Source organism: Mobula hypostoma, chromosome 3 (genome assembly GCF_963921235.1).
Source record: "Mobula hypostoma chromosome 3, sMobHyp1.1, whole genome shotgun sequence".
Lineage (NCBI taxonomy): Eukaryota > Metazoa > Chordata > Chondrichthyes > Myliobatiformes > Myliobatidae > Mobula > Mobula hypostoma.
In genome coordinates this window covers 164,835,023-164,852,157 of record NC_086099.1, presented here as the reverse complement: position 1 = coordinate 164,852,157, position 17,135 = coordinate 164,835,023, and the positions used below count along the sequence as shown (strand labels likewise).

The 17,135-nt window shown below is 40.7% G+C and overlaps 1 protein-coding gene and 1 long non-coding RNA gene across 2 annotated transcripts in view; one reads left to right on the top strand and one right to left on the bottom strand.

The window, feature by feature from the left end:
- Window positions 1–2,001, bottom strand: part of lancl2 (LanC lantibiotic synthetase component C-like 2 (bacterial)) — a 67,227-nt gene extending 65,226 nt beyond the window's left edge. The window contains exon 1 of the mRNA XM_063044028.1: window positions 1,688–2,001. Within this exon, the coding sequence (XP_062900098.1) occupies window positions 1,688–1,852 (165 nt within the window). The 5' untranslated portion in view covers window positions 1,853–2,001. The remainder of the gene's footprint in view (window positions 1–1,687) is intronic.
- On the top strand, window positions 1,905–14,086 carry LOC134344365 (uncharacterized). Its single transcript, XR_010017425.1, has 3 exons — window positions 1,905–2,030; window positions 4,151–4,341; window positions 8,140–14,086. It is a non-coding gene; the product is annotated as an uncharacterized LOC134344365 (long non-coding RNA).
- Window positions 14,087–17,135: the final 3,049 nt, after the last annotated feature.

Genomic DNA, 17,135 nt, shown 5'->3' with positions numbered 1-17,135 from the left:
TGTATTCCGCTTTCAAGTTCACCTTCCTAAATAAATCACTTCACACTTTTCCAAACTGAACCCCATCTGCCACTTTTCAGCCCAGTTCTGCATCCTTATTCTTTATATCCTACCAAGCAAGGTCAATTCTTTCTACACCTCTCTTAATTTCTCCACCTCTGTTAGGTCACTCCTTGGCCTACTTTATTCCAGAGAAAACAAATCCAAGCTATCCAACCTCTTCCCTTACCTAAATCCTCCAATGCAGACAACATCCTGGTTAATCTCATGCCTTGAATATTTTAATTAGCACTTGACAATTTAAAATCCATGATGTTGAACTTGGTGCAAAAAAAGGTCACACTGCAGTCTTTCAATAATGACAGGAACCAAACCTATAACATTGATACAGAAATAGAAAATGCTGGAAGCACTCAGCACATCATGTAGCATTCATGGAAGGAGAAATACAGTTAATAATTCAAATCACTGACCCTTCTCAGAATTCGAAAAGTGAGAAGATAAGTTTGTTGCAAGTTAATGAGAGCAAGAAAACACAAGCAATATTTGTAACAGAATGCAGGCTAAAATTATTGACTTTAAACACTAACAACTAGACTAGAGAAAGATGAAAAAAAGAAAATGACAGAATAAAAAGCTAAATACCAAAATTACTAATGGAGTCCTAAGGGCTGGAACATGCCCAGATGGAAGATGAGGTAGAGTTCCTCAAGGTTAAACTGGGAATGGAAATACAAGAGACCACAGATAAAACAACTACTCAGTATAAATCTGGAGCAAGATAAAACAAACTGTTAGAGGACCTCAGTGGGTCCAGATGCAGGGTCTCAACTCAAAACATCAACCATCTTTCAGTCTCCACAAATGCTGCCTGACCCACTGAGTTCCAACAGTATGATCTTCCTATACATTGGGCATCTCTGGCCAGAGATAGCAAAACCAGAGTGGGGGTGAAATAGAAAAAATAGATGGGCAGAAAGCATGGGTCACCCTCACATATGGAGCAATCATCCAATCTGCATGGTTTCTAAAAAGTAGTGGAGACTACTTGTGAGTTCCAAATACACGAAGATGGAAGTGTTTCATGGGTGATCTTTGAAATATAGAAATAGCTGTTTGGTGGACACTGTAAATACAGTATTCAAAGTTAACTTTACAATTTTGGTACGCGCCCCATCGCAAAAGCTCCCCATCCTTTCTCTACAACTTAAAAACGTTTCCAGTTCCAAATGATCATGAATGGACCTATCCCAATTGATTCTTTTCTCTTCAAGAATGTTGTTTGATTCGTTGAGCGCTTCCGGCATATTCCGTTTTGCTTCAATCTGCAATCCAAAACAACTCTCCGAGTAAATGTGATGGTTAACGTAAAAACCTCTCCCCTCACACATCAATTGCAGCGGCCCCACGCGTGCTGTAATATTTCCAGTAATCAGCGGGCAATTTATTTTGCCGACACCTCCTCCCTGTGCAATGACCCAAGCGGGCTCAGGGGAGAAGGGGGAGGGACTACTCAGTATTTTCAGGCAGAAAGCAGCCTGGCCCGGCACAGTCCCTCCCCTCCACCTTGGCCGAGCTTCATTTTCGCCACCACTTGTACTGTGGGGAAAGGTTCGCTTCAGCCGCGCTCCCCGCCATACTTGCTCACTGTTAGCACCTTCCAATATATTTGTCTTGACTCCATTACCTTCCCATGTGCGTCGAAGCAATCTATCCCTTGCTGCTGTTCGGGCGGTCCCGCTCCCCCGGCCGCGGCGACGTCGCCCCTGTCTGGGTACGGGTTGACGAACGACCTCTCCTCCATCTCCAGCTCCATTTCTGACTTCAGCCGCTTCGACATCGTTTCTCCCATCACACCCTGGGACTACGGAGCTCCGCACGGGACAAACCGGCAGCCCCTCGCCAGCGGATCCAGGCGTTCCTTCCCACCTCCCTCAACAGCCACACACCCGCACGGCCACCGGCCGCGGACAGGAGCCCGAGCCCGGGACACAGTACCGTGCGCTGTCACCCACTTGACAACAATGAAGGTGGGAGGAGGCTCTCCGGCAGCGGTGCGCAGTTTGCCGATCTCGGTTTGCAAGCACACTCGTTATAAGTGCAGCAGTCGCTCCCCCTTTATTCGGTTACTATTGTACCATTCATGAACGCTTCATAAGTATAAGAACTCCATACACATATACACGCTGCAAACAGCCAAGATCGTCACCTCTCGAAATGAGTTTATCTACACAGCAACACCCACTCCTAACATAAATTACACTTCAGGTCACTGAAGAAAATTTCTATCCACGGTTTTAACCCAAACACACCTAATATCACAAAATTAATCCGGCCCTTAAAATGTACTGCACCGCTGTATGCCCTTCAAGTATGTGCGTAGGCTACTCATATCGTATAAGTGCCGTCGATTCAATACAAGCAATATTCATTGATAAATTACTACACGCTAATAAACTATTTTTTCTCAAAATATACCAGCCTACTCCATCACTAAGCAATTTCGCACAACCATTGCAATAAAGCTATTTTTGATCATGAAATCCATCTGCATGAAAATAGTCCCTTGAATACGATTTTACGATAGTAAACGAAATTCACTTATGATTTAGAAACAATTACTGGTCTCTTCAAAATACGATTGTACTAATCTGCTTTTCCTAATGCTGACAAACCCCTCCAGTCTGACTTCTTTTGCGAGAAGCTCGTTCGTCTGTTGCACTGAGCATATAGATCCTTTTATTTCTATTTCATCCCGCACCAGCCACTCTGTACATCACTTTAAAATGATAGGTTGTTCCGTTTTCGAAAACTAATCGAGATATGAGCTTTACGGCAAGAACTTCGACACATCACTTTTATACTGTATTTCGTTTTTCTCCTGCAATAAAGGCGGGAATGTGAAAAGGATTGGGCAGATTTGCAGAACTATCAAGCCATTCTGATCTTTATAACCTTGTGTAAACTCAGTTGTTGTTGTAGTATTAGACCACTGTGATGAACAGATGGTGCTTTTATAATTTCAGTACAGTGCTCTTGGGTGGATCGAAACATACATTTTGCCATCTATTTTTTGAACCATTTTAATTTAATCCGGAATACGCAATTTTTGTTATCTGTTTTGCGGGAGGAAGCAAAGTTTAATGGGCAATAGGGGTCCTCCGTTGTTTCTTTTAGAAATACAGTAATTTGGAATGGATCGATTCTATGGAAGACGGCATATAATTTTGTGGAACCAATTATTACTGACTTATAAAACTGCCTCTGGCTCGCAAGTTTCAAAAGAGGTGGCTCGAAAATTAAAATTTCCTGGCGATTTCATAAAAAGATTCACGACGATTTTCTTTTAGCTTTGATGAAAAATTTGGAAGGCCGTCGTTTTGTTTTGAAACCAAGGAGGTTTAATTGTGGTGTATAAAATTTTGAGGTGTCTGGAGAGAAAAAGGAATGACCAATTTCCCTTGGTTGGGAGGTCAACAGACAGTGAGGCCTAGGTTTAATACGATTGGCAGAACGGTTAGAAGCGAGAAGAGCAAAATTACTGTGTGAAGGAGGTTTGGAGTTCACTGCCTGAAAGGGTGGTGGCGGCAGAACCATTTGCCACATTTATAATATGCCTGGATGTGCAATTAATGAATCTTGACTTGCAGGGCTGTGCACCAACTGTTGGAAGGAAAGTGAGATTAATGTTTTGGCCATCTTGAATATGATGGGCCAAATTGCTTTTCTTCTGTATCGTAAAGTTTCTTTGATTCTATACTTCTGGGCCCTTCCTGTACAGAGATAAACTGTTGTGCTCTATCTGAACTTAATTAATTTAACACTAATTGTGAAAGTAGAACTTTACAGATATGTATGATCAGTATCTTTTTAGTAACTTATGTAGCCACTTAATTATTGGAGGCATCTAAGTAATTTAAAGCAAAACAATAGATCACATTTTCTATTAAATCATTTATTGTGAGCCTGATTGCAGGTAGTATGAATGCTTTTATTACTTGTCATAACAAAGACCATTATAATGGTAAACCATAAGGTCAAATTAATTCATTTGGATTCAGTCCCAAGGCAACATTTCAACTTTTGACTGTACTTTCACTCAAATTAATGCAGATAAATGTAAGTTATTCTTCCTTGTTTTTCTTCTTAGGCAGTCCCTTGGAATTGAGGATGAATTAATTCCATTCCATTTTTCTGTGTTCTTGGGTGGCTAACAGGGCTGGCATAGAAGCCGCAGATACTTTGACAAGATGGGGATTGTTCGTGAAGTAATCCACTCTTCCAGTTATCTGGAAAGAATATGCTCAAAATACTCAGTAGATCAGATAGCATTGATGAAATGTAAGTGATGTGGAACATTAACCCCATTCCTTTATTATGTTATATCAATTATATTTCATTTATTTCAGTGCATTTTGGAGAAAATGTTTCTTGCTGGTTGAATTCTCCATTATTACAGGGTTTGGAAATATTATTTTAGTTCTCTAAGTTCTTAATCAAAGCAAGGATAAATGTATTGTTGCATGATTTTGGGTTCTCCTAACTGGAAACCTTGACCTTATTTTCTTGAGTGATTATCTTTCTGTGTGTGCTGTCAAAAGAAATTAACTGAAACAACAATTTTAATTGTCTCCTGTGTATAAAGATTGCAAACCACTTGTGTAACTGTAATAGGATATGCCTGTTGGATGTCTGGCACAGAATTTTGATCTTAATTACTGATTTTCCAATAATTTTAATTTGCCTAGAGCTCTAATATAAAAACATTAATGTTTTGGCACTGAACAGCGAATTTGAAAAGCTGAAAAGCTAAGGGAATTTTAGCATGTACATTATATGTGACCTACACTCACTCCATTCTGTGTACAATTTGACACAGCAGCTGGTATCAAGCCAAGTCATTTTATTGTCCTATGCACAAGTGCAATGAAAAACTTATTTGCAGAAACATTATAGACATACAGCGTTAGAGGCACAATATTCAGAAAAAAACATGAATTATGCATAAATTATACAAAATAGTGCAGGAAAGAACACATTAGAATAAAAAACAGTTCATTGTAGTGCGGCTTGGTTCAAGAACCAGTGGTTGAAGGGATGCTATTGTTCTTGAACGTGGTGAAATGGGACTTCAGGCTTCTGTATCTCCTACCCAACGATAGCTGTGAGAAGATGTCCTGGCCTGGATAGTGGGGGTCTTTGTTTGTAGATATTAACTTCTTGAGGTATAAATTTTTTCAGTTTTGGGGAGACGTGTCTGTGATGTATTGAGCTGAGTATAGCTTAGGAACTGTGCCTTCTGCACTCTCAGATGCAGCATTTAAGATCCTAGTGTGGCACCTCTAGAGAATGTTCTGGTAGGATTCAGTCCCATTCATCTTTCAGGTGAAGGTAGTCTCCCAGAAAATTGCCAGCCTCCAAGAGCTCACTTTTGTCTTAGTGACAACAATGAAGTGTTCAATATGATAACATGTTACCTACACTGCACATTAAATAACATGTAAAGTATGCTACTGTACAAAACTTGAAACTTACTGATATTTATTCTCAATGTTCATCCAAAGACATCATCATCTAATGGCTATTAGCGAGCATCAGATCAAATGTCATCCATCAAATTCTCTGCAGTTGCCCTGATAAATGCTAGCAGATAATTTAAATTGCATTCAGCCTATTAACAATCCCATGGGCAGCCATTTCTAATGCACAATGGTACAGAGATTAGAGCTACATGTGCAAAATGCTGGAGGAACTCAGCAGGCCAGGCAACATTTATGGAAAAGGGTTCAGTTGACATATTGGGCCGAGACCCTCAGCAGGACTGGAGAAGAAAAGATATTAGAGCTGCGGTCTTGCACCTCCAGCAACCAGGATTCAATACTGTCCTCCAACATTGTCTGTGTACATTTTGTGCCTGGGTTTTCTCAGGGTGCTCCAGTCTCCGTACTAGAGACGTGTATTGGTAGGCTAATTGGTCATTGTAACTTGTCCTGAGTGAATGGATGAGTAGTGGAACTGGAGCAAGAGGCAGTTGATGGGAATGTGGGGAAATGAAGTTGTAAGTAGCGGTTGATGGTCAGTGCAGACCCTTTTTTGTGCTGCATGACTTTATGATCACAGCATAGACAGATTGGAAGAATGGATAACAAAAAAGTGGCAGATGGAATACGGTGTTGGGAAATGAATGGTAATGCATTTTGGTAAAAGGAACAATAATGCAAACTATTATGTAAATGGGGAGAAAATTCAAACATCAGAGGTGCAAAGGGACTTAGGAGTCCTCGTGCAAGACTCCCAGAAGGTTAATTCACAGGTTGAGTCTGTGTAATTAAGGCAAATACAATGCTGGCATTTATTTCAAGGGGAATAGAATATAAAAACAAGGAGATAATGCTGAAGATTTATAAGACACTAGTTAGGCTGTACTGGGAGTATTGTCAACAGTTTTGGGCACCTTATCTCAGAAACAATGTATTGTCAACAGAGAGAGTCAAGAGGAGGTTTCACAAAGATGATTCTGGGAATGAAGGGGTTAACATATGAGGAGTGTCTGGCAGCTTTGGGCCTGTAATCACTGGAATTTAGACGAATGTGTGGGGATCTCATTGAAACCTACTGAATGTTGAGGTGACTAGATAAGGTGGATGTGGAGATGATGTTTCCTTTGATGGGGTTATCCAGAACTAGAGGGTATGGCTTTAAAATTGAGACACAATCTTTTAGAACAGAAGTAAGGAGAACATTTTTTAGCCAATGAGTGGTGAATCTGTGGAATGCTATGCCTCAGACTGTGGTGGAGGCCAAGTCTGTGGGTATCTTCAAAGTGGAAGTTGATAGATTCCTGATCCCTGGTCAGGTCATCGAATGATATGGTCAGACGGCAGGTGTATGGGGTTGAATGGGATCCAAGATCAGCCACGATGAAATGGTGGAGTGGACTCTTTCCACAGATGCTACCTGACTGCTGAGGATTACAGCATCTTTGTTTTTTTAATTTCATTTTTAGATTTGTCTGGCACTGTTCCTAGGGTACTCCTCTACACCCCTCATTGAATCACTGAAGGTTCTCTGGCTTGATGATCATGATAGTATGAAATAGATTCAAAATGATTAGGTTTTAAAATGTGGTGGAATACAATCCTTCTGCTTCTGATGCATTTCATGTGAAGTTGCGAGATCTGTTGTGAGCCTATTCAATTTAGTATATTGGTAGTGTCTTTGGTGTGAAAATGAGATTTTTGTTTCTGCAAGGACTGTGCAGTGGTCATTCCTGTAATGTGCAGCGTCATCTTCAAATGATAGGTTGGTGAGCTCAGGACTGAATAGATTTTTCTTGTCATGTTGGTTCACAAGGATTACTTTAATCAGGAATGAAGACTTCATTTTATTGCTCAAGTAAGCACCATTTTCAGACTTAGTACTTCTGATGTCCAAAGGGCAAAACAATATTTCCAAATAATCAAACTGGACCTGAAGCTCAGTGCCAAGGAATGAAAGTTAAAGTGAGTCTGCATCAATACGTTATAACATGCAGGAATATTGCTGTGTCATTGCTGGTTGCTCTAAGTTAACTGATTCTGGTACATAGTATTGCATGGAACACTGCATTAAAATTACTGCAGTATGCACAGAAAATATGACTTTCTTAAGTACATTAGTGATCTAATTAAGCTCCGATAGACTCTAAAGAGGCTTTTTAGATTATGGGATGCCTTTGTCCAGGTACTTTAAAGTATGACACATAATTTGACTGACATGATCACTTTAACAATCTTTGACTCTCCCAGCTATACTATTGACTTAACAAATTTCAACAAATGTGGTTTGAAATCCTTCAACAATTTTAGTTGAATGTTCCCAGTGGTGTCCAAGACAAAATGTAATTAAGCATTTAAATAATTCAGACATGGTTGACACTATGTAATGCTGCAACTGAAGAAGATAAAAGACCTGATTTGAACTATTAATTCTTTTAATTAATCGTTTTTGACACACTATATCTTGCTCAAGATTTCAAAAGTAGTGTTACTGTTTTATTATGCAAGGGAACAGTAAATTCGACTTGCAACTGAATATCCAATAAAATTCATTTGTTATGTCCGTAATAATAGTCAACATAATGTGATTTTCTTTTTACAGAATAAGAACGATGCAAAAGAACATATTTTAAAAGAAAAGCCTTGTTTTTCTGGTATTATAATTTATCACAGATATTTGGACATGAGTGTAAAGGTCAACTGAACTGCAGTATGCTGATTGCACTTAAAGTTTTGCTGTCTTCTTGTTATTGTAATTATTCATTGCTCATCTGGGGCTAGACAATTACAGTTTGTGTAAATTTTACTTAAAGAGGAATAACTAACTATGGAAAAATATTGTGATTTGTAGCATAAATCAGCAGTTAGTGAAGCCTGGGTTAATCAAGGGCTATCAATGTGAATTTGTTAAGAGAATGTTGTGTAAATTTTTTTGAGCAAGTAAGGAATGTTTTTGAGAGTGTGGTTCAACCCTGGGAAAGAGATATCACTAATTACTCATAAATTTCTATCAGTTCTCCCCCCTGCCTCTGCCACACCAGAAAAAAAAACCCAAGCCTGTCCAACATCTTCCCATAGCACATGCCCTCTAATTCAGGCAGCAAGCTGGTAAACCACTTCTGCATCCTCTTCAAAGCTTCCGCATCCTTCCTTTAATGGAGTGACCAGAATTGAATGCAATACTCCTGATGTGGCCTAAACAGATTTTTATAAAGCTGCAATATAATCTCCTGATGTTTGAACTCAGTGCCTCAACTAATAAAGACAAGTAAGCTGTATGCCTTCTTTACCACCATATCAACCTGTACAGCCACTTTCAATGACCTATGGACTTGGACCCCAATATCCCCCTGTACATCAACACTGTTAAGTAACCATGTACTTCCCGATTACTTTTGATTTCCTGAAGTGCAAGACCTTATATTTGTCTGGATTAAACTCCATCTGTCATCTCTCCACCCCTATCTGCAACCAATCTATACCTGCTGTATCCTCCACTATGCATAACATCACCAATCTTTGCAAATTTACTAACCCACCCATCTACATTTTCATCCATGTCATTTTTATATATCATAAACAGCAGAGGTCTCACTACGGATCCTTGCAGAACACCACTATCATGAACCTCCAGCCTGGATAGGTTCCATCAACCTACCAGAGCGACAGGTCTTCAGCAAATGCTATCCCATTGGCTCTTCACACAACCTTGGAACATCTGGACAACAAAGATGCATACATCAGGATGCTCTTTATTGATTACAGCTCGGCATTTAATACCACTGTCCCTTCAAAACTAATCAGTAAACTCCAAGACCTGGGCCTCAATACCCCCTTGTGCAGTTGGATCCTGAATTTCCTCACTTGCAGACCCCAGTCAGTTTGCATTGGTAAAACCATCTCCTCAACAATCTCCATCAGCACAGGAGCACCATAAGGCTGTGGTCTCCCCCTGCTCTACTCGCTTTACACCTATGACTGTGTGGCTAAGTACAGCTCCAACACCATATACAAGTTTGCTGAAGAAACCACTGTTGTGGGCTGTATCAAAAGTGGTGATGAATCAGCATACAGGAGGGAGATTGACAATTTGGCTGAGTGGTGTCATAACAACAACCTCTCACTAAATGTTAATAGGACCAAGGAACTGATTGTAGACTTCAGGAGAGGGAAGCCAGGGGTCCACGAGCCAGTAAGCATCAGAGAGTCAGAGATGGAGATAGTCAATAACTTTAAATTTCTGAGTGTCACTATCTCAGAGGACCTGTCCTGGATCCATCATATAAATATTATTGTGAAGAAAGCAGAACAGTGCATCTACTTCCTCAGGAGTCTGCGTAGGTTCGGCATGTCATCAAAAACCTTGCAAACTTTTATAGCTGTATGGTGTAAAGTGTGCTGACTGGCGGTGGCCTGGTATGGGAACACCAATGCCCTTGAGCAGAAAATCCTACAAAAGGTAGTGGATTCGGCCCAGTACTTGACAGATAAAACCCTCCCGACCATTCAGCATATCTACATGAAATGTTGCTGTAGAAAAGCAGCATCAAACATCAAAGATCCTCACCACCCAGGCCATGCTCTTTTCTCGCTGCTGCCATCAGGTGGAAGGTACAGGTGCCTCAGGACTTGCACCACCTGGTTCAAGAATAGTTACTGCCCCTCAAACATCAGGCTCTTGAACAAAAAGGGATAACTACACTCTTTTATATTGTTATTTCATGCTCGTTATTTATTGCTATTTATGAATTTAGACTTGCATTTGCACAGTTTGTTTACAGTTAGTAGTTCCTGATGTTTACAGTTGACAGTTATTGTTCTATAGATTAGCGAAGCATGCCCGCAGAAAAAGAATCCCAGGATTGTATGTGGTGATGTATGTACTCTGATAATAATTTTTTTACTTTACAATACTATCTGTCTTCTATGGTTAAACCAATTCTGAATTAAAAGAGCCAAGTCTTCATGGATCTTGTGCATATTAATCTTCTGGGTAAGACTATCATGAGGGAATTGTTAAAAGTCTTACTAAAATCCTTGTGGACAAGTTCTGCCTTCATTGGAAGTGAGTGCCCTTTGCAGTGATCATTACTACCTACGTCCTTGCAGTAAATAACTACTCTGCTTTGTATCACCAAAGTCCACTAGACAATACATCTATTTAAGTGCTTGTTAAATGTCACCACTATATATTTTCCAACACCTTTCATGGTGGTGTGTGCAGAGCACTTAACATTCTCTGCATACGAAGCTTGCCTCATAAATGTGCAAGCTTTTCCTCTCTCATCTTAAATTCATGTCCTCCAGTATTTGACAGTTCTATCCTGGCAAAAAAAAAACGAACTCTCTACCCTATCCAGGCCTCATTTAATTTTACACATTTCTCTAAGGCCGCCTTTCAGCCTCGAACACTCCAGGGAAAGCAATTCACCATTGTCCAACGTTTCCCCATAGCTTGTACACACCAAACGAAACAATATCCTGGTAAGCCTCTTCTGCACCTCCTCCTCTTTCTTCCTACAGTGGTGAATAAAACTGCACACAATACTCCAAATGTAGCCTAACAAAAATGTTCCTCAGCTACTACATGGCTTCCAGATGCAAGTATGCCATATGCCTTCTTTACAAACCTGTGCACTTGTAATGTCACCGCAGGAGTATTCAAGTGGGCTGATGCACAGCACAGCCATGTAAATACTGCATCAAGTCATTTCTGGCACAAATCATTTTTAAAATTGACATGCACTTCTTGATATGGACCATCCAGGCTCCTAACTGTAGAAAAATACTGTGTTGTGTGGTGCAACCCTGCTCTATCTTAGAAATGGGTTGCATCTACCTCACAATACCACCACTGACAGCAGTCCTATCTTTGGCAGCGCTGCTGTTATATAAATAATTTGGCTGTGTCACCAGCAGCATTACAAAGAAATGCTCAGCAAAACTGTCATTGTAGTGATGTTATTGTTATTATTACACCAATATATAGTACTAGGAATATACTGAAGCAACATGGAGAAATGCTAAAATACTCCCATCTTGCCTAATGTATTCTCTCCAACTACTCTGTTCACGTACACAGACCTCATTATACACTTCATATGCTGCATTGCTTTTACTTTTTGAAAGAAAAGATCAGTTCACGTGTACGCATTATTTGTAGATTTACAACTCTATAGGTTACACCTCATTGAACTTCTCAAATGCGGTGATTTTGGCATTGTATCCAGTTCTTATCTTGGGGAAGCTGTTACTTCTTGACAGGACTTAGTAGAGTTTTGTGCCATTTCTTCTACAGCACAGTATCCATTGGATTAACTTCTGGAATGCTCTCATGATCACATAGTTCTTTGGTATAATGTATAACTTGCCGGATTTATAATTCTGTCTCTTGTTTTCACAATGTGTTCCTCTACAATGCATATTTCAATGCCCTGTTTCTAGATGCCATAGTTCTAAGGTGATGTTAATGTGTAAGCTCTGTCATATTATTTAAAATCTTTGAGACATAATTGTGTTTCTGTCTCAACTGCTTCTTTTCCTCCTTAATCAAAATTTGACTAAGCCAAATACAGTTGTGTCTTTGCCTTTGGTCCATTTATAACCTGTATGGAATGTGGATATTGTATGTAATTTAGCAAGAGGTTTTCTAATCTATGTTTCATTGTTACACTTGGGAACTTTTGCTTCTTTGGCAATTTTCAGCGATCTCTGTACTATGCCATTTGATGCTGTTTGATTCTGTGAAACAGATATGTGCTGAATACCATTTTATTTTATAAATCACTCAAATGGAAATTAGTGGCACTGAGCACCATCTCTTCATGAGGTACATTAATCATGTCCCTGACGCAAAAGTGTAATTTTGTGTGGGTGCTTATTCGAATCTCAAGTGGTGCCAAGAATATTATGAATCACTAAGAGACACGGAGAACTGATAATAATATATTTCCACCTTCTTTATTCCACTGTTTCCAACGACAGGGCATATAGAGTCATAGAAAACTACAGCACAGAAACAGGTCCTTCAGACCATCAAGCCTTTGTGAACTATTTAAACTGCTTAGTCCCATTGACCTGCATCAGGACAATAGCCTTCCATATTCCTCCCATCCATGTACCCATCCACACTTCACTTAAACATTGAAATCGGAATCGCATCCTCCACTTGCACTGGCAGCTTGTTCAACCCTGTCACCACACTCTTGAGTGAAGAAACTTCCCCTCATGTTCCTTTTAAACTTTCACCTTTCATCCTTAACCCATAATCTCTAGTTGTAGTCTCACCCAACCTCAATGCAAAAGCTTGCTTACATTTACCCTATCTATATCTCTCATAATTTCATATACCCTGTACCACTTTCAAATCTCCCCTCAATCTTCTATGTTTGAGGGAATAACGTTCTAACCTATTCAACCTTTCCATATAACTCAGATCCTCCGGTCCCTACAGCATCCTTGTAAATTTTCTCTGCACTCTTTCAAACTTATTTACATCTTACCTGTAGGTATGTGACCAAAACTGCACACAGTACTCCAAATTAGGCCTTATCAATACCTTGTGCAACTTCAATATTGAACCTTCCTGACCAACCTCCTATGCAAGGCAACCTTGTCAAATGCCTTGCTGAAGTTCATGTAGGTAACATCCTCTGCCTTACTTTCATCAATGTTCCTGGTATTATCCTGAAAAACTCCATAAGATTGGTTGGACACAACCTACCACACACAAAGCCATGCTGATTATCTCTAATCAGTCCTTGTCTATCCAAATATTCATATATCCGGTCTCCCAGAATACCTTCCAATAACTTCCCCGCTACTGATGTCAGGCTCACTGGCCTAAAATCTCCTGGTTTCTTCTTAGTGACTTTCTTAAATAGCGGACCAACATCAGCTATCCTTCAATCCTCCTGCACCTCACCTGTTGCTAAGGATGATTTAAGTATCTCTGCTAGGACCCTTGCATTTTCCGCACTTGCCTCCCACAGGGTCCGAAGGAACACCTGGTCAGGCCCTGGGGATTTGTCCCCCCTAATTTTCCTTAAGACAGCAAGCATGTCCTCCTCTGTAATAGGTATAGGGTTCGTGACCTTGCTGTTGCTTTGCCTCACTTCTATAGACTCTGGGGTCCACCTCCTGAGTAAATGCAGATGCAAAAAATCAATTTAAGAACTCCCCAAACTCTTTTGGCTCCATGCATAGATTACCATTCTGATCTTCCAGAGGACCAATTTTATCCCTTGCAATCCTTTTGCTCTTAATATATCTGTGAAGTCCTTGGGATTCTCCTTCACCTTGCCTGCTAGAGCAATCTTATGCCTTCTTTTAGCCCTCCCGCTTTCTTCCTCAAGTGCACATATATTGCATCATTCCACTGTAGTCAGCCATATTAAGGATAGCTGTGGAACTGGTATAATAATGTAAACATTTGGTTCAACAAGTTGAGTAGGCTGAAAATTGAACATTGTATGTCATATTCACATAGTTAATGATACCTTGTATGCAGGTTGACAGCTGTATTTCATACATTGAAATAGTGATTGCAAAATAAAGGTATTTCATTGACTATAGAGCTTGATCTCATGTATTTAACTGAGCATTTGTAAGATTCAACACACCTTTTATTTATAAATAAATCTGACAATTAAATCTTTTTCTGTATACTCAACCATTTCCAATACTGTGAACTGGAAAACCTCTTGTTATTTTCAGTGTGAAAATCACACTCTCAGTGCCTGTGTGTGAATTCTCAAATGGTAACCTTGACAACGCATCTGCAATTGCATTATGCTTTCAAGTTCTATATTTGAATTGGCATCTCAAAGAGAATAGCCTACCTTTGTATTCTTGTCACAATCACTGTTAGTGTTGCCGACCTGCAACCAAGAATTGGCAGCAAAGGCTTCAGGACTGTGACCAGTGTAAGGAATAGAAACATATTTGCTTCAAGTAAAACAAATAACATTTCTTTCTCAAATTAAGTTCATTTCACCCCACTCCTCATCTATATATGTTATGCAAACAAAACTGTTTTCTCTTGACCATTATCTATTACATGAACAATGACAGGTTCTGACCACAATTTAAAGCATCAGATGTAGATTTCATTGCATGGACTGGGCAAATATGAATTAATAAAGACTCACCTCCTATATGCACAATGGCTATACATGTCCAATTTTACATTGCAGTCTCTGGATTCAATCCCATGTAAACTTTTGCAACATGTCCTTTTGATGTGAAAACCCACTGCAGTTTGCCAATTGCCACAATAGGTCTACGGCAGATGCAATCTCAATGGCTCTTCATGCAGCCTTAGATCACCTGGACAATACAAACACCTATGTCAGGATGCTGTTTGTTGATGATTTAACACTTTTAACACCATCATTCTTATAGTCCTGATTGAAAAGCTACAGAACCTGGCCCTCTGTACCTTCCTCTACTATTGGATCCTGGACGTGCTAACTGGAGGACCACAATCTGTGTGGATATGTAACAACATTTACTCCTCACTGATGATCAATAGACAATAGACAATAGGTGCATGAGTAGGCCATTTGGCCCTTCAAGCCAGCACCGCCATTCACTGTGATCATAGCTGATCATCCACAATCAGTACCCCGTTCCTGCCTTCTCCCCATATCCCTGGACTCTGCTATCATTAAGAGCTCTATCTAACTCTTTTTTGAAAGCATCCAGAGAATTGGCCTCCACTGCCTTCTGAGGCAGTGCATTCCACAGATCCACAACTCTCTGGGTGAAAAAGTTTTTCCTCAACTCCGTTCTAAATGGCTTACCCGTTATTCTCAAATTGTGGCCTCTGGTTCTGGACTCCCCCAACATCGGGAACATGGTTCCTGCCTCTAGCATGTCCAATCCCCTTATAATCTTATATGTTTCAATCAGGTCCCCTCTCATCCTTCTAAATTCCAGAGTATACAAGCCCAGTCGCTCCAATCTTTCAACATATGACAGTCCTGCCATTCCCAGAATTAACCTCATGAACCTCTGCTGCACTCCCTCAATAGCAAGAATGTCTTTCCTCAAATTTGGAGACCAAAACTGCACACAATACTCCAGGTGTCATCTCACCAGGGCCCTGTACAAATGCAGAAGTACCTCTTTGCTCCTATACTCAACTCCCCTTGTTATGAAGGCCAGCATGTCATTAGCTTTCTTCACTCCCTGCTGTACCTGCATGCTTACTTTCAGTAACTGATGAACAAGGACACCTAGATCTCATTGTACTTCCCCTTTTCCTAACTTGACTCCATTTAGATAATAATCTGCCTTCCTGTTCTTGCCACCAAAGTGGATAACCTCACATTTATCCACCTTAAACTGCATCTGCCATGCATCTGGCCACTCACCCAACCCGTCCAAGTCATTCTGCATTATCTCAACATCCTCTGCACATTTCACACTGCCACCCAGCTTTGTGTCATCTGCAAATTTGCTAATGTTACTTTTAATCCCTTCACCTAAATCATTAATGTATATTGTAAATAGCAGTCCCAGCACCGAGCCTTGCGGTACCCCACTAGTCACCGCCTGCCATTCTGAAAGGGACCTGTTAATCCCTACTCTTTATTTCCTGTCTGCCAACCAATTTTCTATCCATGTCAGTACCCTGCCCCCAAGACCATGTGCTCTAATTTTGCCCACTAATCTCCTATGTGGGACCTTATCAAAGGCTTTCTGAAAGTCCAGGTACACTACATTCACTGGTTCTCCCTTGTCCATTTTCATAGGTACATCCTCAAAAAATTCCAGAAGATTAGTCAAGCATGATTTCCCCTTCGTAAATCCATGCTGACTCAGACTGATCTTGTTACTGCTATCCAGATGTGCCGCTATTTCAGCCTTTATAATTGACTCCAGCATCTTCCCCACCACTGATGTCAGGCTAACTGGTCTATAATTCCCTCAACACACATCAAAGTTGCTGGTGAACGCAGCAGGTCAAGCAGCATCTATAGGAAGAGGTGCAGTCGACGTTTCAGGCTGAGACCCTTCCTCAGGACTAACTGAAGGAAGAGTGAGTAAGGGATTTGAAAGTTGGAGGGGGAGGGGGAGATCCACAATGATAGGAGAAGACAGGAGGGGGAGGGATAGAGCCAAGAGCTGGACAGGTGATAGGCAAAAGGGGATACGAGAGGATCATGGGACAGGAGGTCTGGGTAGAAAGACAGGGGGGGGGGAGACCCAGAGGATGGGAAAGAGGTATATTCAGAGGGACAGAGGGAGAAAAAGGAGAGTGAGAGAAAGAACGTGTGCATAAAAATAAGTAACAGATGGGGTACGAGGGGGAGGTGGGGCCTTAGCGGAAGTTAGAGAAGTCGATGTTCATGCCATCAGGCTGGAGGCTACCCAGACGGAATATAAGGTGTTGTTCCTCCAACCTGAGTGTGGCTTCATCTTTACAGTAGAGGAGGCCATGGATAGACATGTCAAAATGGGAATGGGATGTGGAATTAAAATGTGTGGCCGCTGGGAGATCCTGTTTTCTCTGGCGGACAGAGCGTAGATGTTCAGCAAAGCAGTCTCCCAGTCTGCGTCGGGTCTCGCCAATATATAAAAGGCCACATCGGG